This window comes from Pezoporus flaviventris, unplaced genomic scaffold (genome assembly GCF_033815535.1).
Source record: "Pezoporus flaviventris isolate CSIRO_AGI_PZ_B2104156 unplaced genomic scaffold, CSIRO_AGI_Pfla_v1 ptg000036l, whole genome shotgun sequence".
Taxonomy (NCBI): domain Eukaryota; kingdom Metazoa; phylum Chordata; class Aves; order Psittaciformes; family Psittacidae; genus Pezoporus; species Pezoporus flaviventris.
In genome coordinates, this window is record NW_026892584.1 from 34,762,088 (window position 1) to 34,789,676 (window position 27,589).

Genomic DNA, 27,589 nt, shown 5'->3' on the forward strand with positions numbered 1-27,589 from the left:
AAAATTGTGATCTGATGTTTTATGTTATATTGTGATGTACCTTAAAGTAATTTGAAATTAAATGGCTCTGATAGAAGTGACACATGTATAAATAGATGAATCTGTGGGCATAAGGCTAGATTGAATTCAGGAATGGTGGCTGTATATTAACTAGCAGGCTGTGTGTCTGGTGATGTGAGAAGGTTTTTCTGGGCAGCGATATGAATGTGCGTATGTACCTACCTTTTATGTAGGCATGCACACGCATGAATTATATATGTCTGCACACACATTTTGAGGGTTAAAAGCTACCAAAGCCACTGTAAAGACAGAGCTGTCTTGGAAAAGTCCTGTGAAGTGTCTGTTAACTAGTGTTAGTGTTATGAAATATGGGCAAAATTGAGTATTTTGTCATTGAGCTTCTAAATTATATTGATCAGCAAGTAAAGTAAATTAAATTAATCTTTTCAGTTTAATTACTCATGGAAATCTATTTGAAGAACCTGAATTTTAGATCACCTTGCTGCTTTGAGTCATTTTATCTTATGTCTTTTTTTGTTTTACTGAAAATCTCACAACATATAATGGAGATGAAAATAAGTAGGCTGAGGTAGATAGTTTAATGTCATCTTTATGAAAATGGTGTCTTCTTGATACAATTTCATGGAAAGTTTTAAGCGTGTATAACATGTGTAAGGATGATTTCTCAGCTGATGCCCAGAAAGCTTAAGTTTATTTTCTATATACTTTTTTTTATGTGCTTCTGAAAATGGTATTTGCAGTATTTCTGATTCTTATTATTTCAGAATGCATTGTTTCTTTTGTGCATCTGCAAATCTTGGTCCAGCAAAAATTTCATTTTGATGGAAGGTTTCTGTAAATAAAAAATCCCAGTGAAAACTGTTGGAAATAAAAAATACTATGTAATATGAAATCCATTATCTCTTTTTACCAACATGAGGCCAGTCATTCTTAAAAGAATTACTATTACTTAAAGTTATTCTTAACAGAGGTGATTCTGAAAATTTCCGCCTCTAGTTTTCATTTTCACCTGTCGTAGAACCCAACTCTCTCCTGTGCTCATCAAAGCAACCATGCAAACAAAACCCTTTGCTCACCCACCAATAAAACCTGAAATATTTAAAAATAATTTTTTAAAGATTACAAATGCTGTAGTTTTGCTGGTGAAGAACCTAAGACAGATGCAGTTGTACCAGCAAAGAAGTTTCTTGTCAGAATAGCATCTTACATTGAGAATATGGGTAAATTATAATATTAAAATAATTTTTAACATTTGCTATAAATACGTAACTATGAATTTACATAGACCGTGGGGTATGTAAGTAACTAACAGACTAAGTGGATATTGGTTGCTGGCTAGTTACCCTTACACAGACATGCCAGAACAATTTTGCAATTATACTTTGAGCTGATATTGCTTGTAGGGTCTGTCCCATAAACTTCAACTTCAGGTGTTCTTGCAAAAGTAAGGACTGTGTCCAATAGTTGGAAGGATTTATCCTTGAAATGAAAACAACTAGATAGTTCTGTAATTCAGCTTCATACCAGCTTGCTTTATCTCAGTTATTCCCTGTTAAACAGATTTTTAACCATAGATCAGAAAATACATCCGAATACATTCTAGTAATATTTAATTGTTAACAGTTGTAGTGTGGTGTAATAAAAAATTTTCAAGCATCTCTCTCTTTTGATGCTGTCAGAATATTTTCTGTTCCATTTTTTGACTTTTTTTTAATTTAGTTTGCATATAATGCATATATAATGCATTTTATTTTTACAGAAGCATCTAACAAACTATTGTTTTCAAATAGAACATGTTGGAATAATATACTTACTGTGCTTTACCTACGCATTTATTCAGAATTATTTAATAAAAAGAATCTGATACACTGATGAGTGAAGTAGCTTCTGCTTTTCATTAATTCAGTTTCTACTCTTAGCCTAACGTAGAACTTTAGGAGCTGCTAAGCACTAAAAAAGGCCTTACATGTAGGGTGCAATGAAAGAGGCTAACTCTAAAGGCAATTACCAGAGAATTCTAGAAATGATAAATAGTCTTAAAAGTAACTGGAAATACTGTATTAAAAAAACCCAGTCTGGTATGAAGATTAAAATACTTGCCCAGTGCAGTGTGTTTGTTTTGCTTGGATAGTGATAGCCAGCACCCAGGCTTCCTTGTGCTTTGTAAGTAGCCTTTCGTCTTTCACATGGTCATACTCTCATGCAAAATTTTAGTGACTAATTGTTCCCATTCAGTGTTTATCAACCAAGTCTTAGGTTTCTTTTCTGGGAAAAAGTCATCAAAATTTTAACATAATACATAGTGTCCAAAAAATAGTGCCTACATTTTGGCCCAAGTTATTTGAGAGAAATATGGATTCAATGCTAAAAGGGAAGTCTTCATTCATTCTTTCATTGTTACTTGTTAGAATTTTCTCTATCTCCTACCTTTGTTGTCCACTAATGTTTGCTGAAGAAAGACTGAAAACTAAGCCAGATGAGAATTTGGTGGCAGTGGGATTTGATTCTCCTTTAACGCGTAGATGAGAAGGAATAATGACACTCAATTTGGCAGAAATGCACTAGGATGGGAAGATAAGCAGCTCCATTAAACATAGCAAAGCTAAGAAATGGCGTTTAGTGTACATGGGGTGTTACTGTGCTGTTGAGCCTGAGGCAACAGGACCAATGCCTTCAGAAATGCAGGTTTATCTCCTGTGACCACCATGTGTATTTGGGCAGAAATTGTTCAATGAACTTTGGAGAAAGATTCTGGTGTATTCTGTACCCTGATAACCAATGTCTCTTGTACCAATAGGACAGCCCTCCCCAGAAAATGATAACACAATAAAAGACCTGCTGCCAGAGGATGCTGGGATTGATCACCAAACAGTACACCAGCTCATTACTGTGCTAATGAAGTTCATGGCAAAGGATGAGAGCAGTGCTGAGTCGGACATCAGCAGTGCTAAAGCTTTCAACACAGTCAAGCGCCATCTGTACGTGCTGCTTGGTTATGATCAGCAGGAAGGATGCTTCATGATTGCACCACAAAAAATGCGTGTTTCAACATGCTTTAATGCCTTTATTGCAGGAATAGCACAAGTAGGTGAAGACACTTAACTGCTTCTTGCAGCTGTTTCTCATTGCTTGTTATTAAAATGGTGGTAGCAGAGCTGCCTTTGTATCAAAACAATGGCTGAGTGTGGTAATGCTATTTAAAACTTCTTAACACCTCTTCAGTTGATGAAAGAAGTGGAAACAAGAATGGCTCCTTGTTTACTCTTAGAAGGCTAAGTGTAGCCTAATCAATTGCTTTCTGTAGGTTTTTTCCTTTTCAGTTAAAAAGTAAATAGTTAAATAAAAGTAAGCTAATTTATAATTTTTTACAAGTACTCTAAACTAGAATAGAAATAATGGTTTTGTGTGCGTGGAGGCACACAAATATTACCACTATATGAAAAATTAGAGACTGCTCCAAACCTCTTTGCCCTCTCTTCCTCTAGTCTTTAAATGCATTACTTCCCACCTTTCCCATTTCAGAAGAACTGGGATCCACGTGCTCTTGCTTGTTTCCCTGAATGAATAGTCCTTAAATGCTTTGGCATTCTTCACTTTGCAGGAGACTTACTCTTCTTCCTTAGAAGGCACCAGGATTTTCTGATTTCCCTTTCCTAGGGACTGATACCGCCATGATGAACTTCTACCTCTATTGCTATGATAAATGACTGAACACATCCTTGTCTTGTGCCTTCTTTCTCCATCTTGTAAGGAGAGCCATAATTTCCTGCCTGAAAAGGCTCTTCTAAAGGTGTAGGTAATTCTTAGTGATAGAACAGTTGGTGGTGCTAGGCTGAAAAACATTTCACACTTGCAGGGTGGTCTTATTTGCCATGAAGCATCATCATTACTTCCACACTTCCTTCTTATTACAGTTTCTCATAAAGAATTACCTTTGATGGGAGAGAATGTTGTTATTTCAGAACTCCACCTGCCCCAGCTCTTAAAATGCCCACCATAACCTTCAGGCATTGCTCAAAGCTATCTTGGCCTCTTCTGTATCTGAATTCTCATCAAGATTGTCTGGTTCATACACTGGATTCAGTGATTATGTTGGGTTTGGGTTTGTTTTGGTGGTTTTTGTTTTTTGTTTTTTAAGTCAATTGTAATGCAGATACTTGAATAATCTTTCACAGTCATGGAGAAGTCAGGTATCCATGTTTCACCTTTCAGAAAGGTTAATGCAAACTGGGTAGTTGCAAATGCATCATGATCCATGGTCTCAAAGCACCATTGCTGTGTGTTTTTAATCATCTTTCATTTGTATAGGAGATTCAGGCCTGTTACTATTGTATTGAAAGTGTGGAAGTGGCGGTTTAGATCACAGGGCAGCATCTTCCATGTTTTTCTTGATGTTTTCCAAGTTTGAATTCCCAATCTTAAGTGATCAGAATAGACCTGATTTTCAGAAGTACCACTTACAGCAATTCTAAGTAACAGCCCTGCCTTTATTCTGCCTTTAAAATGTCTCATGATGGCTGAATTCACCATTTCTGTTTAAAAAGCTTTGTAGCTGAATCCTGGCTCCCCTGATGTGAAGTAACTTCTGAGAACTTCACTAGGCCAGGATTTTTCTCCATGTAGCAGATGTCCCCATATTTGTGGGTATTTTTCTGGGTAGCTGTAGGGTTGCTTTGTGTTGGCAATTGGCTTTGCTGCAAGATAAATGCTATTTGAAATCCAAAGATGCATTTACAGAGTGAAAACTTAGTATGAAGCTCTTAAGAGATCTGTTTCAGATCTCTGACTTCTCCAGTCATAAATACTTTTCCCCATCAGCTCCACAAAGGTTGGGATTGGACTTGCTGATTGGTCGATTTTGATGTCGAGCTTGATTGGAATGGCCAGTTCAAATTAAAAACAAATCAAATACCTCTTTGTATTTTGCATTGTAAAATCTGAGTGTTTGGAATTCTTGAAAACATAAAATGTCTTTTTCTCTCCTTAGCAGCAGAAGAGGCCGTTTCGGTGTTTGCAGTTACTGTTGTATTGCCCCGCACGGTGGCAGTGTTGTACAAGCTTGTCTGAATGGGGAAGCCACCAGTGCCTGCCTCTGCTCAGCGTCCCAGGCTGAGCTCTGCTCAGCGTTAACATCCTTGTTGTAGTTTAAACCCTAGCCAGGAAGTTTAACCCAACCAGGACAATCATTTATTCCAGACCTTCCTGTGCCAACTTAAAAAACGGGTCTGCTCAGCTTAAGACATGTCTCCATTGCAGCATGTGCTGTGTTAAGGCAGGGCTTAACAGGTCTTTCTTGTATGGATGAATTTTTCCTAACCGTGCTATATAACTGTATCACAACCTGAGAAGACAAGGCACTGCACAGTAGAACTGCATTTGGTGATTATATATCATCTTTTCAACAGGCTAACCCTGCATGGATAGACATGGGGTTCATCTATTTAGCTCTATGCATGGTACACAAAAGTTTGAGACAGCTGAATATCAAACCAGAGGGTTTTACAGGGAAAAACTTCTAGTCAGTTTGTTCATGGAGGGAACTTGAGAGATGAGTTTTGTGTTTGTAAGTTAAGCTCATCCCCTCGTTCTAATTAAAACAAAACTGAAAAGAAATACAGGTCTGAAGAAAATTGATGATATGGGTGAAACGGATGTTCGTTTCTGTTTAAATGCACAAGGCTCCTGATAAAGTGCACTAAGTACACTAGAACTGCAGGGACATGTTAGATCTTGAGGGCTGTGCTGGATTTTGTTTGGCCTGCTATTTTACTTTCCTAGGTGTCAACCAGTATATGTTAGCATCAGAGGCAAAGACTTTGTGGATCCTTGTTATGATCTAGTTTAGCTGCTGATTTCAGGACATACGGATTTAAATAAAAATAGCTAATGTTGCAAGGCTGATGGGAAGATAATCAAAAATATCAGCATAGTTTCAATTGAAAACATGGTTGTGTCAGGGTATTGGGAATATATGGCCACACTGAACCTAACCATCAGGATTTAAGCCTCTAGGATAGGCACCAAATAGCATGTTGTTTTTTAAAGGTCATGGTGGAGGCAAGGCTTATGACTAGCAGTAGTAACAGCAACACCACCACTAAAAATTGAGAAGCATTTTATTTTTATCAAGGTATTATTCATTACCTTTATTTTGAGATCCTTTAAGGTTTGCATGCTTAGACTTTCTGTGTAACATGGCAGACCCACTCTTACCTTTACTATAATGAAGAGTGGGATTCATGTCTCATTACCAGATTTCAGACATTTGGCTTAAAAACCCCAACAGCTACTGCTGCAAGCCTGATGAGAAAATAATGAAAATTGGTAATGCAGTGTTAATACACCCCCTTCCCCCCAAATAACCAAAATACACCTCCCTCCCTCAATCACATCCTATCTGTTAAACATGGGATATACCTAGTATGGTTTTGTCTGTTGAAGCATGATCAACTTGTGCTGCAATATAAGGCTATCCCAACTTATTTTATGAACCTGCCTATGTATGTTAAAATTTAGACTGTGTAGGATGAAAGGCTTTCAGAACCCATCTTACTTAATTTCATTTTACCTATCCAGCTAAAATGAGAACATGGCAAGCTGGCAGAAAGTTTCTAACTGTTAGTGAGGCTTCCTTAAAAACATGTATTTCTTTTCACTTAACTAATACCTTAACTATATTAGTTATTCTGCTTTTCAGCATCACTGGATTTTGTTAACTCCTGTGTTAATATTCTTTTCAGGTGATGGACTATAACATCAACCTGGGAAAACACCTTCTTCCCTTGGTGGTGCAGGTGTTGAAATATTGCACTTGCCCTCAGCTAAGGCATTACTTTCAGCAGCCTCCTCGCTGCTCCCTCTGGTCCCTCAAACCTCACATTCGGCAGATGTGGTTAAAGGCTCTGCTTGTCATTCTCTACAAGGTGAGTGTCCTCACCTTTTTTGTGAATAGTGAAAATTTACACTTCAATTTGAAATTTATAATATGGAAAACCTAGCTGCAATGCAAGTGAGAGGAACTGTAAAGGACACTTTTCTCTGGTTGGCTTACTGCATTTAATGTCAACATCTGAAATAGTTAAACTTTCATCTGTGCTGCTGACCCTTTGCTTCTGTTATCTACATTGTCTTTTACATAGTTACCTGAGAAAGAAAAACATGGTTTTGAAAATGGGAAAACGCTATGTAAAGTTCCAAAGAAGAGTATTTCAAGTAACTTGGAATTAGTTTTAAAAAAAAGACTTTAAATAAGAGGGGGTGTCAGTTTAACACTTGTATTCTCTTGAGTGATGCTTTTTAGGGAGTAGTGTTAAAATGTAATGTGTTTAGGCACTAAAATGGAGCTGTGAATACCTTTATGCTTAACAGATTTCTAGCAGCTCTGTAGGGCACACAAGAAAGTGGAGATACTAAAATGAATGATAATATGCTGATTAAAATAGAGTATTTGGAGAACAGTTCTTATGAAAGATCTTTTGCATTATTATTAAGAGTTGGTTTTATCATATGAAAGTCAAGAGAACAATATATTAAATGTTAGTAATAGGATTTTTTTTAAATATCTTTAAACAATTCCATGTAAAAAATATACAAAACTGAAAAAAGTTCTCCTTCTTGTGATATATTTAGAAGTGTATGATCAAAGGAAGGAAAAGGGCATCCAGCTGACAGTATTCTTGTCATTTTTCTGTTCTACTGCCTAAATGTTTATCCGAGGAGAAAAGTTAGTTTTTAAGCTGAAGTTCTTCTCTTTCACCGAACAGTACCCCTACAGAGACTGTGAAATCAGCAAGATTGTACTTCACCTAATCCACATCACAGTCAATACCCTCAATGCTCAATATCACAGCTGCAAGCCCCATGCAACTGGTGGTCCTTTGTATAGTGACAACAGTAACATAAGCCGATACAGTGAAAAGGAGAAAGGTACTTTTAATCCTCTCATTTTTGTCATTGTCATTGATTTAATTCATTAGGTCTTGCAGATGTTGTAGAAACTGGTAAATAATGGTCTGAATTTTAGAACGTAATACTCAAAATTAAGTCCAAGGTGTGACTTATCTGACTGGGTATAGCTGTCTATAGTAAAAGAAATACGCAATTTCTGTAGGTGAAGTATATCACAGCAGTCCAACATCTCAAGGGAATGTACTATAGACCGAGTAGTTCTGTTATCATGCCTGGATAGTCCTTGGCCTCTTCTATGACAATATTATCCAGCCATGCCCACAGACAAGGCATGCAACAAGCCTGCCACCACATTCTGATTATACTTTATAATAACATGGCATAATAGCAATGATGTAGATGTCTAAAGCTGGAAGAGAAAGGTTTTACCTTTACAGTCTGTGTCCAATTCTTAACTCTGTATGTGCCGCTAGCTATATCAGAGGTACTGTGATGGTGTGAACTAGTTTAAGGTTGGGGTATGAAATAACATCATGTTGAGGAGTGTAGTTCCTTACAATTGTGAAGTTTATTATGTGATAAGTATTTATGGCCAAAGTTTAACAGGTTCTTTTGATATTAATCTGTAGTGCCTTTCAGCTATTTTGTCTTTTAGCTGCTCATTCCCTATTTACATCTTCCTCAAAACAGTCTTCCTAGTGTGCAACAAACTTCTGAAGAAGAATGCAAGAAGCACTTTTTATGCATGTTTACCTTTTCCTCTTTTGCTGCTTGTTGCTCATTGAAAGAAGTCCAGCAGAACAAGGACACAAAACTTTGTTTACTTGAACACCCTATTACTCAGCTTCAGCAAATTAAAACAGGCTTAAAATGGATATAAATGATGTATTGCATATTCTCACTCATTTGGAAGTTTTGTAATACTAGAGGAGGGCTTAGAGGGTTTAGATAACTGAACTTAATGTGAATTTCTGTGTTTTGGGATGAGTTAATGACTTAACTCATGACTTAGTAATGCTGAGGGTAGTAATGATACATTTATGAAATGAATTCAGTTTCTGGATTGATGCTGAGATGTTTCTAAGACAAAGTGGGGTGCCTAAATACCCAGCCTGCTCTTCACAGTAAGTGCAAAGTTAGGTTTAGAAGATTTGGTGCTCGAATCCAATGTGTAACGTTGATTCCCTGGGTGGCCTTGTGTTTCACATCATCGTTTCCCTATGTTTAAACTAGGGAGAATAATATTTACTTGCTTTCCAAAGCTGTTACGAGGTGCTTGTGACTGCTCAAAGGCAAAGGACCATAAATGGTCTAATTTTACTCTGTAGATGCTGACTTAATTGTAGGGTAGTTGTCCTTTTTTGCTGAAGTGCTACAGAAAAAAGAAGATGTAGAAAAGTTTTGTTCCACTTGCAAGAAACAGTCATTGTAATTCCGGAGGGACCTGGAAAGTTGAAGCCTTTCCCACCTTTACTAAGGAGGTTTGTTTAGTCTCTGATCAGGTAGTGTGCATGCTGCTGTCATCATCAAAGGTGGTGTTCAGATGATGAACATATGAGGATTTCATTGTCAAGCAACAAAAATCCCCATGCTAAAGATGGATTTTCCCATTATGGAAACTTCTTCCTTATTTTGCTGCCAGACTTCTATGGCAATCATGGCAAGTGCACAGACTGTTGTAGAGCTGATAAATCTTGTGTGAAAAAGCATTTTTTGCCAAAGGGAAGAAGTTAGACACGTAGGACATGACGTTGAAAGTGATCTTCTAATTTATTAAACCCAGTCCCTGTAGAAATTTGTGCTATCAACTTTGATTTTTCTGGATTCATTGTATCAGTAAAGTATCTTATCCCTGATGCTTTTAGGTTGCAGTTCCATAACTTCTTGCCCAGAGTGTTTCCAGCAAGTTCAAAGCCAAAGATACTAACATCCAGTTTAAGTCTTCAATTTTGGCCATTCTAACTCTTTGGCTTAGTTGCCTCCTAGACTTCAAATGCATTTCCTCTCCATGTTTGCTTACTAGAATAAACAAAGCAAACTTCTTTTTTTTTCTCGAGTGCTCCATTTTCTTTATTGTCTCAGTCATGTTTCTGGTTTCATTGGAGATGAATCACTAGACATGATAGATATGGATTTTTCCTTTTTTAATTTTTTTTATATCATTTTCATACAAGTGATGTTATTTTTTGATGGATAAATAGATTTGGATCTTTCTCTCTGACACTTTCATCCAGAAGGGCTCAAATTAGAGCATGAAGTTTTACTATTTCTACTTCAATCAATATTTTCATGATTCATACTCTTAGTTCTTATTCTGTTACTATTACCAGCTTCCCAAGATGTTCAGTTTCTTCCTTTTTCACCTTCCTGTTTTGCTGGTTTATTACTGACTGTGCATTTCTTGTACTAATTTCAATATTCTTCAATTTACCGTTTCTCACTATAGAAGTTATTTACTCAAGTTAGTGTTCAAATCTGTTTTATTTCTTCCATCTAAAAAATCTGTATTATTACCAGAAGAAAAGATGAGCTTAGAATGATAAAAGCTTTGGTATACTTTTGTTGCATTGTAACCAATTTTTCATTTCTCTCTTTCCTTTTTGACCTTAATTCAAGATTTAGCAAGAATGGCAAAGTTATACTTGGGATATAAATTTTCTTGCAAACTTCAGATGATTTTTCATTTTCCAATTCAAGTTTAATTGAAACTAGCTGAGGTTTTGTTACATAGACAGCTTTTCATTCAAGGAATTGCACTCTCTAAAGAGTAATAAAGTTTTTTCTTTCTCCAGCAGAGGAAGACAGTGTTTTTGATGAATCTGATATTCATGATACACCAACTGGACCTTGCAATAAAGAATCTCAAACTTTCTTTGCAAGACTGAAAAGAATTGGTGGCAGCAAAATGGTGAAATATCAACCAGTTGAGATGAATGCTCAGAGAAGTATGAATTGTTTTGTCGGTATAAACTCATGCAGAAACACAATTTCCCACTCTTGGTTTCAAGCTACCACCTTTCTTTGTAGAGTTTATTGAATTGCCCAATTTGAATCCAAATGCTCTGTCTGGCTTTTGAGAGCTGGTACTCCTTGTTTCCCTGAATGAAGTCTCTTACAGGAAAGTAGGCACTCCATATTAAAAAATATCTAAAACAAGCAGTTGTTTTCTGAAACTTTAAGCTCCTTTGAATATAAACATTTTTAAGAGGGTTTCTTGCCATTTTCTTCCACCATTGGGCTGAAGATTTTTACTCAAATTTATTTTTTCCCGGAAATTGATTTTTTTCTTTGGATGAGGTGGGACTCTAGGGTAAGCGAATTTGTTGTTGCTGCTGCAAATACTATGATTTTCCATTGGTAAAAAGGGTCAATTTTTGTGGTTCAAAAAATAGGAAGGATTTTGTTTTTGAAATTAATAGCCTAAAAAAATTAAAGAGATTTCCACCACCACCCACCTACCTTTTTTTGTTTCAGGTATATGCACCAGGTCGGCGGGTGGGAGCGTGAGGGAACAATGGTTCTGACTAGGGCAAATGTCTCCTTTAACTTTTCTCACTGCTTTTTTTGCATGGTGATTCACATGTGGAGCATTTTGAAATATGGCAATAATAATGACCAGGAATATTCTGGTTTATGTGAATATGCATCGTTCATAATAACAACAGTGATAACCTTTTGAAATGTTCTCAATGAATGTGTTAACAGGGCAAAATGCCAATGCAGTGGCAGTGGCAGCAAGTATAACTGTGTGCACTTTACTCCTCCTTAGGACTGGGAGGCATGACTTTGCGGTGTGATAGTTTCTAAACTCTGCTGGGGTCTAGGATCACTGGGGGAAAAATTCTGTGAACATCTGTCTGATCTCAGGCTTGTGCTGCCACATCCTCACTGCTATTGCTACTTTTGCTTCTTGAATTAGAAGCACCCTAAAATGCCAAAACCCTAAAATGGTTTAAAATAGCCCAGTTTGCTGAAGAAAATAACACATAGGTGTACTCTGATATACGCTGATGTAAAAGTTACGTGCTTTAGTCCAAAATTATTTTGAAACCTTTTCAGAGTGGTCTGTGTAGTTCATTTCTCCTTTCATTTCTCATGCCTAATGCAGCTGTCCCAAGTGTCTATAGAAACTATTTGTCTGTGACATTTTCTTTTCAATGCATAACATTAAACAGTCTATCTTCAGGGTGCATCTGTCCGGGATAAGTAGAATTTGGATAGAATTTAGATAAACCCTATTACCCAAATAGTAGCTTTTGTTCTTGTTCATTGTAAAACTCTATGTAAAGTGTTTCTGAAGTTATCATATTGAATTGTGAGATAAAGATGAAGATATATGCCAGAAGTCTACAACTGAGGTAGTATTAGCTCTTTCTGTTTTAATCAGGTGAAATAGAGCTGGCTGAATATAGAGAGACGGGGGCCTTACAAGACAGTATTCTACGCTGTGTGAGAGAAGAAAGCATTCAGAAAAAAAAACTGCGCTCTCTAAAACAAAAATCTCTTGATATAGGGAATGCAGACTCCCTGTTGTTTTCATTAGATGAACATCGCAGGAAGTCCTGCATAGACCGGTGTGACTTAGAAAAACCTCCTGTCCCTGCTGCTTACGCCATACACCGGCAGAGTGATTATGGACGATCTGGACAGAATTCTTCTACTAAACCTGAAAATATAGAAACACAAGAAAATCTTCCTCGCACGGAGAGTTTCCAGGAAACAAGACGACCTGTCATACCAGAAGTTAGGCTAAACTGTATGGAAACCTACGAAGTGAAAGTGGACTCTCCGGTTAAATCTGGTAGTCCTAAGGAAGATTTAGATCTGATAGATTTGTCCTCTGACTCAGCATCGGGTCCTGAAAAGCATTCAGTACTCTCCACTTCAGACAGTGACTCTTTAGTCTTTGAACCACTTCCTCCCCTTAGAATAGTGGAGAGTGATGAAGAAGAAGAAACAACAAACCAGCTGAATGATGAGGTCTCTGGGAAAACTACTGCATCATTTCCCTCAACTCCTATCAATGTCTCTGCATTCAGCCTCAGCACAACACCACTAGTCCAGTTCAGCATTGAAGATTGCTCCAAAGACTTTAGTTCTAAGGATACAAGCAACAGTGCTTCAGCAGGAATAGAGGACATCCTTTCCATTTCTCCCAAAGATCAAAAGGACTCATCAGAGTTAGTTAAGCCAGAAGAACTTCAGGAGATGTCCTGTGGGAGCCCACTAACACTGAAACAGAAAAGAGACCTGCTGCAGAAGTCATTTGCCCTTCCAGAAATGTCCCTTGATGATAGCTCTGAGCTCAGCATGGAGGAAATTAGATCTAGTGGAGCAATTTCAAGCCCAAATGTAAAGACAGTCCTTATTAAAGTCCCCGAAGATTCTGAAAACCAAACAGAAAGTGGTAAACTTGATGCCAACGCAGAGTCTGACACTGAACAAAACATGGAGCAGAAACAAGAAGAGGAGACAGAAGAGTCAGAATTCAAGATTCAGATTGTCCCTCGCCAGAGGAAACAGAGGAAGATTGCTGTGAGTGCAATTCAGAGAGAATACCTGGACATTTCTTTCAACATCCTTGACAAGCTGGGAGAGCAGAAGGAGGCAGGTGAGCTCAATTACTGACCCATTTAAAAGGCTTATTACTGTGTGAAGATTTAAGTAACAGACCAGTGTAAAGAGAGATGTGTAAATATATGTATAGGGAGAGATGTGTATATATAACATCTGATGTGATCTGAGCTAGCTGAATGCTTTCAGGTGTGTGTTTCTTGCAATGAATGCGCTAACCATACAGGTTAGTATGTGCAAGGGCCCATTTGAAAAGGAGGTGGAGCTCAGTAACAAAAATGCTGGATCTGATATCCAGGTTAGGGAGTGAAACTCCATGGCCTCTTTATGTGGGAAGTCAGAAAGATTGTCAGACTTCTATGCCTTCTATCCTGCTAGTCTAGTCCATGCTACACTGATGATCTTTTATGTGTAGTGATTTTTGGCCTTTTGTTTCTTCTGCAAGTGTAAGGCGGTGGCAGACAGACTGAGTCACAAAGGGTAAAACTGAGCAGACTGTAGACTTCAGAAATAAGAGCAATTGGAATTAACCACAGTTTGAATTTAGGATCAGATGCAGGTATTTTTTTTTATACACTAAAACATTTTGTAGCCTTCTTTGTGTTGGGTATCCACAAAATCTACATGGCTTGTATATGTTAAAGGTTCTAAGTTAAAGCATCAGGAATCTTCTTTGTTGCCAGTGAAAGAATTGCATAATTAGACTGAAATGCTTTGTTAACCATTAGAAAGGGGCAGTTTTCATTCAGTATCTTAACACTGTCATCCTTGAAACTGCTTGGAAGGGCTGTTCCAGTTCTGAAACACCATGTGGAGCCTAGGATTATAGCATATATGGTGGTCATTTGGCTGAATACCTCTAGGTATGTCATCCATGGGGAGCATAAAACATTCACAGTGACTTATGCAGTACTTATTTACATTATGGGTTGATACTGGCTATTCAGTTACCTAGGGAATTTAGTGACTCTGATAGTTTAATACATCTTGTTATATTTTGCTTTGTTTAGCTTTATTAATTTGTTTACTTGAGAACATATGTGTTATAATTCAATTTAGTAGGCTTAATACTGCCATCACAATGGGCTGATTATAATTTCAAAGTCTTACTCAAGGTTTTTCAGCTTGTTATACTTCCATATGTTTTCGAAAGGTTTTTGATATAACTGATCTCTAAATTAAATATCCAAATGAGTGTTTCTTCAAGTGCATGATGATGGGCTACAGTTTCCTGCCTGAGACTTTCTACAACACAGATACATATTCATTTTTATAGGATACACTGAAACCAGCCATCAACACTTGAAACTTTCTTTGCTTTATTCTCCCATATTGACAGTGTCAGTTGTTATTCAAAAAAGTAGTTTTAATAGCTTAATTTTCTTTTTAAAGATAGAATCTTAAACTCTGTGAATCTTTTGGATCATCTGTTAGATTAGCAGTCTTTTGAATGAATACTGGTAACATTGGAGATAAGGCTTTTGAAAGATGCTAAGTGGTCACTTAACATAGCTTTACATCAGTGGTACCTCTTATTTTTGGTGCTTCTGATAATCACTCTTGAGTGGGATCAAAATCAACTGTATGTGTGTTTGTTAGGTCTGAGCTCTAGAGATCATAGGCAGAAATCTCCTTTAAAAAGTGATTTGAAGCAGTAGATCTGTGTGCATCTATAAGCATTCTTACAACACACACACTGAATCTTTTTAAAACTGCTGGGAATGCCAGATGGTGAATGGATGTCTGAAAAAGATGTGAAAAATGCATCCAGGGAGAATGTGGATGGAAAATATTTATTGATTCTATACGCTGAGAGTTTAAGCACAATTTTCACGTGCAGATCCTGCTGCCAAGACTCTTTCAACACTGGAAATGCCAAGAGAGTCATCATCTGCACCAACCCTTGAAGCAGGAGTCCCGGAGACAAGTAGTCACTCCTCCATATCAAGTAAGTTTACCTTTGGTTTGAGCATTAAATCTAGGTTGCTGTATTTGTGCGTCAGATGCATATTATGTATAGTAAATGCCTTCCCCTGAGTTTCGTTGATTTTTGGAAGTACAGCTGTGTTGAATATCATATCTGTTAGATCTCTGTTGATCAGCAGGATTTTAGCAGTTAGTGGCTGCAAGATCTTCTGTTGTGACATGGCAAATTTGACAAATGTGGTTCTCTTGAATTACTGTAGGCATCAGCTAAAAGCAGTATTTCTCTAAAGTGAGATGTTCATTTTCCACTGAGAGAAAGCGTTGTCAACTGTCAGTGCACAGAAGCAGAAGAAAGCTCACAGGGCTTTTACTGTGGTCTTCAGTACATTTCTTGCTGTACTTTAGGAAAAAAAAAATCTCTTGCAATTTTTATAAAATGCCTTGAAATGCCACTTACTCAGCTGCTTGCTGAAATGTGGTAACTATACATCTGAGACTCCCATACTCATTTCAGTGGAAAGTGAACTGGGTTGGTTTAAGTAGATAGTGGCACATGGCTCAGCGGAGCAGATGTAGATAACACTGGAAGGTAGAGACATCTTAGAACACTAACAAAATCCGGACTAGTGTGTCCTTCTAGGTAATGTTAAGTAACACACAACACAGCCAAAAGCTAATGGGGCAGGATTCTGATTGGTAGAAAAGCAAGGGGAAATGATGACCTGCTTTTATTCCAGGGAGGTTGTGAATGCTCCATCCCTGGCGGTGTTCAAGGTGAGGTTGGACAGAGCCTTGTGTGGCATGGTTTAGTGTGAGGTGTCCCTGCCCATGGCAGGGGGGGCTGGAACTAGATGATCTTAAGGTCCTTTCCAACCCTAACTATTCTATGATTCTATTATTTTAGACATGCTAGATGAGTACTCTAAGTGGCAGGTTTCCTCTGCAGTTTTACCACAAGCATCTTGTGTCATGTGCATTGTGTAGTCAGTGTACATTTGTTGACCACCTAATGATACAGATGTCACTTACTAAAGCAGCTAAAAAGCTGCTACTTAAGGTCTGTCTGTGGTTTCACTGAGTGCTGGTTGTCCCTGTAGATTCCAGTATATGAAATTGGGAATAGTGTCTGTGTGATATTGAGCCTACATTCCTTTGTAAATATTCTTTTCCCCTTTGTAAATATTTCTTTCCTCTTTCTGTGAGCCTCAGCTTCCAACTGCAAAAAGGGACATGAATGATTCCATTGTGTCTTTCATCCATTTAGACTGAAATACTTTTGACCTTCTACTTATGTGTCTTTACAAGTGCTTTGCATAGTGAGTATTTATCAGGAATGTGAGCATAAGGCATTTCTGTAACACAAATAGATAATGTAGATAACATTACTTGTACAGCCAGTGCCTGGCCATAGAAAGCATGCATCATTAACTGTGATAGGCAGATACTGCCTTTGGACTTCTTTTCTTGAGTAGAGCATTCCAAAGCAGTGGAGGGATGATTGACTAGATCACAAGCTAACCTATGAAAAGTGCACCAGCTATTACATGAAGGTTACTGATCTCATGATTGTTAGGTTTGTTGTAGAACACCCAATCAAGTAAAACTTCCCTCCCTATCCCACTAGACAGTCATAGGCATGAAAAGTCATATGCTGGTCCACAGCAAATAGCCTGGCTCCGGCACTGTTCAAAGGCTGATAGTTCTCTCAGTTTTTTGGTTTTTAGATTTTATTCTTCACTTACCAATATTTAAAATCATGGCTGTCCTTGTGAAACCAGGTAAATAACCCTGGAAATCCAAACATGCTCAGTAATAGCCCAATTAGGTGAAATATGCATGGATTTTTTAAATTACAATTGCAAAAGCCATTAAGAAAATTCAAAGAGATAATTTTCTATATTTTGACAGTCATCTGCACTCCAAGCAGTCTTATCAGTTCTAATGTTAATTGCTGCTCTTTCATCAAGAAATTCTATGCTTGATAAAGTGATAAAGTATCTGTTTAAAATCCTTGCCCTGGGAACGATGGAAATTCTATTTTTCTCCTAATTTGCTGTGAAAGGCAGCTGCAATACAACTTTTGAAAGTGAAACATGGAATAGTCTCTTGGTCTGGTTCAGTTCCAGAAGTTCAGTTACACAATGGCTGCTTTGTAGCAATGCTGGAGAAGTTTGTACTTGGACCAAAATAGAGTTTATGTTCACTCTGGTACATTGAGAGGATATAATGAAGGAAAACTTAAATTACTTCACCTAATAAAATAATTTCAGTGTGCATATTCCCACTGAAGTTATCATTGTGTTTAGTATTAGTCGGGGCCTGTATTTGTTTTGTTAGGTGTTACTCTGCTTTCTCTGAATTTAAAACTCTCAGCAACTGAGTAGAGCAAGTTTAGGAGAAGGCACTCAGCCCCAGAGAGCTTTCTGAAACTTACAGTTTGTCTGTACTTCTTCATCACAGTTAATAATGTGAAATTTTAGGTTTATTTTCAGAGTTTAGGTGGGTACTGTTTGAAATTTTAGAATAAAACTACCTGATACTATATTAATACTCTTTTTAAGATGTTGAATGTAGTTGCAGGTGAAAATAATCATTAGGAGAAGACACTGCTTTGTCACCCTCATTTTAAGGCCCTGTTGAAGAAAGTACTTAAACACACGCGTAAGGCAACCTTTTAGAAGCTTTCCTTCATGGAGATGCGTGTCAGCAGTTTCACATGCCTTGCGCAGGCAGTTTTAAAATTAAAACTCTGCCTTCATACTGTTTTTTGGTTTCAGAGATTTTTCATGTTTTTTGCTCAGATTCCACTGTCAAAGTGAATGTATTTTGCTCATTTAATTTGAATTTTGTTATGAATGGAGAAAAAAGTAAGAAAGTCAGGAGCTGTATATGATCTCTTTCTTCCTCCATTTAAGCACTTATAAAATACATTACCAAAAAGACTTAAAATTGAAATTCACAATTCTTTTTTTTTTTTTGTGTGTGTGTGTATTATTCAGTAAGACATATCTCTTAAAGCAAACGGTAATATGCATTTAAAGTATTGTAAATAGTCAGATGAAGAAAAAGTGAATGCTTGCAGCTTGATAGCTTTTGTGTAAGAAGGATGGCAGTCAAGTTACAAAAGGGACCCATCTTCAAAGACATGCTGGCTTCACACTTGGGAAGAATGTGCAGGTGCTGTGCCTGAGTGGCTGGTATTTAGGAGGTCTGTTTTCGTTGTCACCCATGAAGGGAGCTGGTGGAACACAGTGCATTTCTACAGTGAACATCGACAGAGAAGTCCTTCATATTTTGCTGGGAGGAGACTGAGTTTCCTTCTTCACACATTGTACATAAGTGAGATTCAAGTATGCATTTGTCATCTGTCAGCATGGGAATTTTCGGTAGTACTTTACACTTCACAGATACCAGATGTTTTAAGGAGCTTTCACGGTATTCGGAGACAAAAAGACATTGACAGTTGATACAGAGGATTAGATCCTGAATCCAAGTCACTTATAACTGATAGCAGTGTGGCCAGAATTGCTCCCAGTGTAGCTGTGTGAAAAATGCATATTGGCTTGAGCAAGATCCTTAGAGCAAGCCTTCATTGTCCTTTCAGTATTTATCTCATGCTGGTGTATAGGATCAGGAAATAAGAGTAGTTTTAAGTGTTGTCTGAGCCCCTGAAATCCTTTTGCATTTCTGACTTGCAGCTCAATTCAGACAAATGAAAAGAGGCTCTTTGGGAGCTCTGACAATGAACCAGCTAATGAAGAGGCAGCTGGAACACCAGTCTAGTGCTCCCCACAATATCAGCACTTGGGATACTGGTGAGCTGCATTTATTGCTCTTTATTTCTGTTTCCTAAATCAATTATTTTCTGTACCAGTTAATTAAAAAAAATGAGTATTTCTATTTTACCATTGCAGATGAGTAATCAATCTGAAGTCTAAAGTAAAATTTTATAGTGAGTACCAGATTGTCACCTAGTATGAATTGGAATAATTTACGTTTATCTGGGAGGTAGTCACTCTGGTACAGGGATGCAGTCACTCTGGTACAGGGATGCACCTACAGTACTGCATATCACTTGGATTATTTCCTGGCCTCATTGAATTAAATGGAAGTATCACTGTTGATTTCATTAGGTATAGAGTTTCATCCCTGTGCATGGAGTCATTTATCTGCATGTATATTTATAATGGTGTTGGTACACCAAGGACTTGTGCCTTATATCAGACAGTTTTGTTTCTCTTTAGAAAAGTTTCTGCCAGCTCACACTGAGCACCTGAAGTTTCTGTTCGCACATTGACATGTTTTTTTTTCTCCCTTTAAGATGAATGCAAAGCAATGAAAACTGAATTAAGCACATAATTTCCTCATTACTCAAGTGTTTTATTTGTATTTTTTCCTCTATAAAATATTTTCATTTTTGACCAAATTTATTGCAGACGTGATTAAACAATGAATACATTCTGGTTTATCATAAATGCTAGATATTTTATTGGCCATCTTGATGTTAGTGACAATACAGAATCATTCTTCTTAGGAATTTGGCAGCAGATCTAGATGCATCCAGGGAAAGAAATGCTTAAAAAGTTATATGAAACTTAGCATGCTCAATGAATCTGTCGCCACCAGTTCTGGACAGCTGTTAGAATGTTTGCTTAATTCAGTCTTCAGCATTGAGTTCCATCTGACTAAATCTTATAGCGAAAGAATGGCTAAAGGTATGGTATATAGTTTAGGATTATCCTGTCTATTCCAGTCTGCTGAGTAACGTGCTCAGCATGAGATGCTTAAATCATAAAGGTCAGAATTTGTCAATAATAACAGTGAGGGTTTTTTTGTCCTGTCAGCAGGTAAGTTTGTTTATTGAACTTAGTTTCTCAGGCAGGGGTTGAGATATGAAAATGTTACTGCTTTCATTCTGCAAGAAGTAGTTAGCTTCTATTCAAGAGGAACAAGTCAGTACTCAAAACCACTTAGGAACTGTGTCTTGTTAATCTTGTTCCAAGTCCATTAGCTTTCCTCACATCTGTGACTTTTCCCTTCAGCATTCATTCCTGCTAAAGGCCTCCAAGCTTGGGGATACAAAGTAAAATGTACTTTTCTGGAAAACTTTGCATCTCCAGGTCTCCTTTTCAACTACTAGCTTCAAAGTTAAAATATTTGGACAGAAAAAAGTGTTTTTTTAAGGCAAATGGTTAGTGTGACTAATTTGTCATTTCAGTGTCACACCAGAATTTAAGAGTCATTAGACTCAGGTATAACAGCTAGCAAATAGTCTTATCCCCCATTATCCCCCATAAATATGATGTGTGCTTAGTTCATGCATGCTTTTTTTTTTTTCCTTAAACATTGGTAGGCAGCATGTGTCTCTTTCATTTGTTATTTCAAAGCATTTCTTCCCAAGCTTGCTAACTGTCAAATAAAACCATTTTGTGTCTAGCTTATGTCAGCACAAACTATACCTGACTTCTAGTCTGCTGGTATTTATAAACAGTGTCTTTTTCTGGCTTATATTCTGTATCTTGTTGAATCTCAACTGCTACAACTTTCTTTCTTGTTTAATGACACTTTTCTAAAATGCCATCTTTGGTGATAGGCTGTCTATGTCCTTTTTCCTTTGTGGACTTAACTTCATTTTTTCCCTTGCCCTCCTCCCCTCCTTCTCAATACTTAAAAAAACTTAACTCTTCAGTTTTTTATCTAATACCTGTTGTCTTTCTCTTGTTTTAACTGTGTAAGACTTGTGGTGCTTGTGACAGATGCTGGATTCATAATTCTGGAGACTGAAGTACTGTATTTATTCACAGAGCAGATACAGCATGGAAAGCGGCTGTGCAATGTCCCTGTTTGCCTAAACCCCGACTTGGAGGGACCGCCACTAAGACTCAGAGGTTAGTTCAGTGCCCATTTGACCTGATCTCTCCACTAAGAGTGCCAGGAAGTTTTTGGGTGCTGAACGGTGCTGAATTTTATGCTCCATTCAGCTGTATTAAAACCCTCAACTGTCCTGCAGATTGTAGGTTGTTGAAAAATTATTAGACAAGACATTTAATTTAAGACAGAGGCAACTGATAAGGAGTGCTGGCTTTGCTACTGTTTGTTTTGGCTGTCAACCTGGAAAGAAAAGATTCTGTATACAGACTGTGGTTGAATCTCATTTTTTTATGAATTCTTTTCCCTCATGGCCAAAGTACATCCAGACTTTCTTACCGCCTTGTAGTGGGCCAGTGACCTACCTTCTTTGCATAAATCATGGCTTTTTTCCTGCTGTTCAGTGCAGGAGAGAGGACATTTTTATTTTGAGTAGTGAAGTCTTATTCCAACAATGTAACCTGCATTATGACTGTTTTAGCATTTGTGTGCTGCAGCGGGTCTTGTATCTAGAGAACATGACAGTTAAACTTCCGAAGATATTGCAGAAGGATTGTTATTCATTTGTGTGTGGAGGAGAAATGGCTAGAAATCTACTCCTGTAGATTTTCGTTCTGTATGGATTCCTACATTACTGAAGAATATCCTGGATTTCCTGGAGTGTCTGCTTATATCCAGCAAAATGTCAGCAGACAATTATGAAGTACTGAACTCTGTATGTAAAAAATATTTCCTTTCATACTTAGTACGAAGTGGTGGTTCAAGACCTGTCTCATTCTTGTGAAGCAAGCCCATCATCTCTCCACATAAAATATGTGGAGCATGTTGGATTCTTTTGCCTGAGATCTGATACTAGATTTGATTTTTCTGCAGTAACTGGTATTATCAGAAATTCCATCTAGCTTAGGTGGAGAAGCTTCCTCTTGTTTGCATAGCCAATTATTATCAAACAAATGATAACAGAGAATCTGTAAAATGAAGCAACCAGCAAGACAGCGGATAAAGGATTACTTAATCTGAAGTTGAATTGGCGTCAAAAGGGCTTTGATGCTCTCCTAAAACCAAAAGGAGCTTTTCATAGATGGGTCGTTGGAATGAGATGCCCTTGGGGACAGCTTACACGGTGACAGTGTCTACCAGCTGAGCTCCCTGGATTCAGTATTGAAGCTGAACTGTATGGAAACAGGAGTAATGCTGTCTCTATCATGTCGGCTACATGTGGCAACAAAAACTGAGATACTTTAAGAGTTGAATCTCTCTGTTTTAATGACCTGGAGAATAAAACTGCTAGCAATATTTAAATGATCATCACAAGGCATCTCAGATGAATGACATCACTCATACATCACAATAGCTTTGATCCAAGTTTCTGATGGCTCATGAGAGAGTCTGATTATTCTTCTTGAGGTTTTCTTAGCACCTAGACTAGCTGGAGAGTTGCTTCTTTTGGTTCTTTTTTTATCTTCTTCTTGTTTTGTTTTTGGTTTTGGTTTGTTTTGGTTTTTTTTGGTTGTTTCTTTTTTGTTACTGTTGGTCTGCTTAATGAAAACAAAGAGACGAAGGGAGGACAATCACCATACTAAAGAGATGTTAGACTGTCAGACTACACTATATTGCTGTAATTCCGGAAAGCGGCACTCAGAGAAGCCAAGAGTTTGCCTCTTCCATGATACATATCTTTGCATCTTAAAACAAGCCTCTGTCAGAAATTAGGTGCACAAATATGCCAAAAGCAAAGGGAGCCCCATTTGTTGGCATGATCACAGTGAGCATGCCATCAACTGAAAAACTCAGGTTTGGCGAATAAAGACACTTGTGAAGATATTCAGTGGAAAGCATTTCTAATCATCAACCGTCCAATGTTCTTAATGTTTCTCAGCTCCATATGAATTACTTCTAGCTGTCCTTTCCCGATTTCTCTCCTATGCCTCTGATAAGGATGGCACGAATTGATTGATGGCCTGGTCTTGAGACATATGAACTTGTTTGCTTCTCTGTGTCAGTGAGAACTGTGGGAAGCTAATTCCCCAGAAGTACAGGGGAAGACTGAAAATCCTCAGGTGTCCAGTCTCATAGCAACTGTAGAATCATTCTCTCTCCCTAAAAAATGAATAGATACAATTCCATCTGCCTTCCTGGAAATTTTGTTCTTTCTTACCTTTTTCTGCATGGACTTTTCTTTTTTTAATTGATAGTTCTAGGTAGTTGGAATGATCTAGCAGAAGCAAAGAATGTGCTCTATATCCTTTTGTAGATATGCTTTATTTCTTACTCCTATGCACAGTAGAACCATTATGGCTCTTCTTTAGAAGTCTGCTTTTCAAACAGTTTGAATTTCTCTTCAGTGATTTTCTTTCTTTCTTTTTTTTTTTATCCCTAATTGCCTTAAGGTGCCACAAAATCTAGCTTGCTGTCAGCACCCAGTATAGTCAGTATGTTTGTACCTGCACCAGAAGAATTTGCTGATGACCAGCCCATTATGATGACTGACAAGTAAGTTTTTTTTCTGTTCCTTCTGAAGAAGTAGTTGAACTTCAAACAGGTTAAAGTATAGATATACCTCATGGAAATGAAGTCCGTTCTATCATTTATCTCTGTGCTAAGTTTTCAGATATTTTTTTCTTTTTACACCAAGGTAAACATTTTCTAAACACTGCGCACAAGATGTGCTTGTAATTCAATAGGACCGATGTGAATTTGCACAGGCAAAATTATGACTCAGGCACTTCTGTGCACAGAAGGCATGGGGAGCACTTTCTATTTGTATTTTAAATCAAGGGTTCCTTGTGATCCATCAGAAACTGCTTTCACCTTAGGGAAAAAAAAAAAAAACAACAAACCCAAAACCTTTTAAAAAATTCTTTTGGATTTCTGTTGAAATAGGTAACCATTGATGTGTAATTAACACAGCATTTTTAATGCTGATACTTGCTTACACCAAACGTTTGCAAACCTTAATTGATTGGTTAAAAAGCCTAAAGGAAGTGTAAGTAAGTGTACTCATTTAGTAGAGGAGTAGAGCAGTCAGCAGGGAGCCATGCGCTGATTTGGTAAAAAATTGTGAAGAGAAACCAGAAGTTCTTGTTTGTGGTTCTGCACTCAGTCTAGTAGACAGACACACCAGGCTGATCACCAAAGCTCTGACACCACCTAACACACAGACCAGCTGAGCTTGTCTTTCGTGACTTTGTTGTCATATTTTCTTTCTGTTCAGTGACAAAGGCAAGAAAATTGCCTGTACAATTCCATTGAGTTAAAATACCACAATCTGTTGGAGTCATTAGCAACCAGTTGATCAAATTAAGAAAGCCTTCCTACTGGACAAAGTTTCCCACATTGGTTTGCCATTTTCATAAGTTGTGAAAGGCTGTCTCATCTCTTATATCTGACATCCCCTTTATAAATAGACATTATGGAGTCCTTTCAGAGCTTAGTCAGTTGTCTGTGAACATTTCAGGAAGGACAAGTGACTCGGCAGCAAATCTGCCCTGGGAAAGGAAACTTCTCTGAAACCTTAGGTTCTGTGACCCTGAGAGGTCCTTTAAATTCTTTCTTAATAGCTGTAACTGCTGTGGGAACCAGTCAGATCATTGTTTCCCGATTGTATAATTTGTTATTCATAATTCATGACTGAGATGAAGGACAATGTGAAATTGTTCCATCTCTAAGATCATCTATGATTATCATTATGTCTGTGGTGCTAAACAGAAGAGTACCGGGGACTTAAGCCCTCGCCCCCCACAAGTCACATGAATTGGCTGGTGTTCACATTGCTGAGGGCTAATCCTCACTGCTACAGATTTCTCTTTGATGGTGCAAACTGAAGCAGTGCAATACTGTGAGGGAACTGGCTAACAGTTAGATGCAAAAGAAGGCCTGCCATGTAGCCCTGCTTCATTTGACAGTGAAGAAACAGCCAGTGCAGCTGCTGAGATGCTTTATTAATGTCTGAAAGCCATGGACTGTCATTAATTATAGAAAGATCACAGTTACATTATTTTTCTAAACACGTTTTGAATACAGTGTACTAAATAATAGTGCTTTAAAAAGACATAATTATACATATATGTATGTACAGTAATACTTCGTTTAAAATTTGTTAATGTCAGTTTTCAAAACTGTTATTTGCAGGTGTCATGACTGTGGGGCTATTCTTGAAGAATATGATGAAGAAACGCTAGGCCTGGCCATAGTTGTGCTCTCAACCTTCATTCACCTTAGTCCAGACTTGGCTGCTCCTCTGCTGCTGGACATCATGCAGTCTGTAGGAAGGTAAATCCAGGACTTTCCTCTCTCCCATATGATTGAAAGAATTTTGTGCCTTGAGTTGGATTTACATCACTGTATGAAGTTATATATTTTAGAACCCTTAAGTGAATAACATACGGTTATGTCTCTTGCTTTGTTACTCACCATTTTTTTACTTTGTTATGTAACTTATTCCACTGTCACTTCAGTTTTGGCCAGCTCATTTGATGTCCTCCCTTTTTACCCTCCAAAGGGAGGTTCCACCTTGGGATTCTCTCCGGCTTGTCCCACTGTAAGCAGTGATGTAAAGAATTAATTCAGTCTTCTGCAATATCCTTATATTACTTGGGTGACCTGTGTATTACCTGAACAGCAGCTGATGCAGCAATTGGTGTGCTTTCTAATCCTGTTTTATTTGAAGAAAAATTTACCCTTAGTTTTTATTCCTCCTTCTAGTTGCTCCTTGAACCATTTTTTGGCTTGCCGCCTTGTGGTTTTTACATTGGATCTCTCAGAATTCATGCTCTTTTCAGCTTTCATTTGAGACGTGACTTAAGTTTCTTGGAAGAAGTCTTCCTTTTTCCTAATAATCTCCCTCACCTTTCCTTTCTTCTGCTCTCTTAAAGTCTTTTCTTACAAGTGGGGTACCTTGGCCCTGTGCTTCCAGTGTAGTGTTCTTAAACAGTCTCTGTGCTTCTTGTAAAGACTGAATTCTCTCAGCTACCCCTTTTTGCTGCTTTGACAGAATTTTTCTCTTTTATGTAGTTCCTGCTTTAAAAGTTATGCAGAAATGTGGCCAGCTTTTCTGAGTTCTGTTGTTCCTGGAGGACTGTTGACTCCTGGGCATGATCATTCATTAGCATACCCAAAGCTTTTCAGACTTTTCAACCATATTTTGTATGCTAATTAAGACTAAGTAAAGAGTTGCATCTCCTTATGAGGGCTTCCTAACCAGGTGCTGCACAAGATAGTCTCTGATAAGGTCTTAAACATTTAGTGTCTATTCTTTTTCTCTTGTGACCTTTCCTCAGCGTGCATGGGATAATAGAAGTGCACCATTACTACTGTATTAACTTGTCACTACTGCCTTGGCCACTTGCACAACCTCCTGCCTGCAAGGCAGATGATCTCCAGAGGTCCCTTCCAATCCTAATGATGTGTGTGATTCTGTGTATATGAGGTGGGATGGATGCTTTGGGTATTTCCGAATAAACTTCTGAACAGCACTAATAGTGCAGAAATGACATACTGCTCTCCTTTTTCATGTTCTTTTCAATGACTGAAGGTAAAATTTCTTGACTATCTTTTGCAGGGGTGCAGCTCTTCACAGCTCTGCCTCTTCACTACCTCCCACTTCCATTTAAACACAGCAGGTAGGGTTAGCTGCAATTATGCAAGCTTCCATTAGCTGCAAGGCTGCAGTTCCCTGCTGTCACTGCTAATGAACTCTGATGGAAGCAAAGTTTCTAATCTAGACAGATACTGTCCATTCTGCGTGATTCTTTTAAGTACAACAGTGCTACAGCTACAGAGAGGAAATAATTTGGAAGATAAATTATCAAGGGATGAGGGTCAAGTGGGCTATCTTTTCCTGTGCTTTGAGGAAGAAGTACTGTGTCTTTGGAGTGAGACACCTGATTGTTTTACAGCAGCAGATGGCATGCAACATGGGGTATTCCTGGTAAATGTCCTGTGGTTTTCCTACTTCTAAGTCCAACAAGAAGCTCCTCACAAAGGAATTATTTTGAATGTATGCAAAATAAATAGCATATACAAACAGAGAGGCATTCAGGAACTTCATCTGTGTAACTAAAGTAATTGTCTTTCATTCAGCAGTGCCATATCATTACGTCTAAATACCAATATGACAGCAGAGGTGAAAATGAATTAGACTCGCAGTTCTATTCTTAGTAAAAGAAATACTACTTTCATGCTTAGAAGAGGAAACAAGGGGTTAGGAAATGAAGAGTGTTTAAGAATACCTAAACAAGACATAGAAAGATTTTTAAAAGTTATTTGGGTACCCGCAGGTACAGATAGGCAT

At 37.8% G+C, this 27,589-nt stretch overlaps 1 protein-coding gene across 12 annotated transcripts in view; it reads left to right on the forward strand.

The window, feature by feature from the left end:
• Window positions 1-27,589, forward strand: part of UNC79 (unc-79 homolog, NALCN channel complex subunit) — a 119,826-nt gene that overhangs the window by 51,202 nt on the left and 41,035 nt on the right. For 7 of the 12 annotated variants that reach the window (XR_009745173.1, XM_061463853.1, XM_061463860.1 and 4 more), the window contains 10 exons: window positions 2,819-3,105; window positions 6,762-6,944; window positions 7,785-7,947; window positions 10,722-10,874; window positions 12,317-13,540; window positions 15,344-15,451; window positions 19,128-19,244; window positions 21,234-21,317; window positions 23,688-23,790; window positions 25,429-25,569. Coding sequence is in view for 11 of the 12 variants with exons in the window: in XM_061463853.1 (XP_061319837.1) it covers window positions 2,819-3,105; window positions 6,762-6,944; window positions 7,785-7,947; window positions 10,722-10,874; window positions 12,317-13,540; window positions 15,344-15,451; window positions 19,128-19,244; window positions 21,234-21,317; window positions 23,688-23,790; window positions 25,429-25,569 (2,563 nt within the window). In the remaining variant the exon portion in view is untranslated. The remainder of the gene's footprint in view (window positions 1-2,818; window positions 3,106-6,761; window positions 6,945-7,784; window positions 7,948-10,721; window positions 10,875-12,316; window positions 13,541-15,343; window positions 15,452-19,127; window positions 19,245-21,233; window positions 21,318-23,687; window positions 23,791-25,428; window positions 25,570-27,589) is intronic. The other 5 variants (XM_061463856.1, XM_061463854.1, XM_061463855.1 and 2 more) reach the window with 5 other exon arrangements.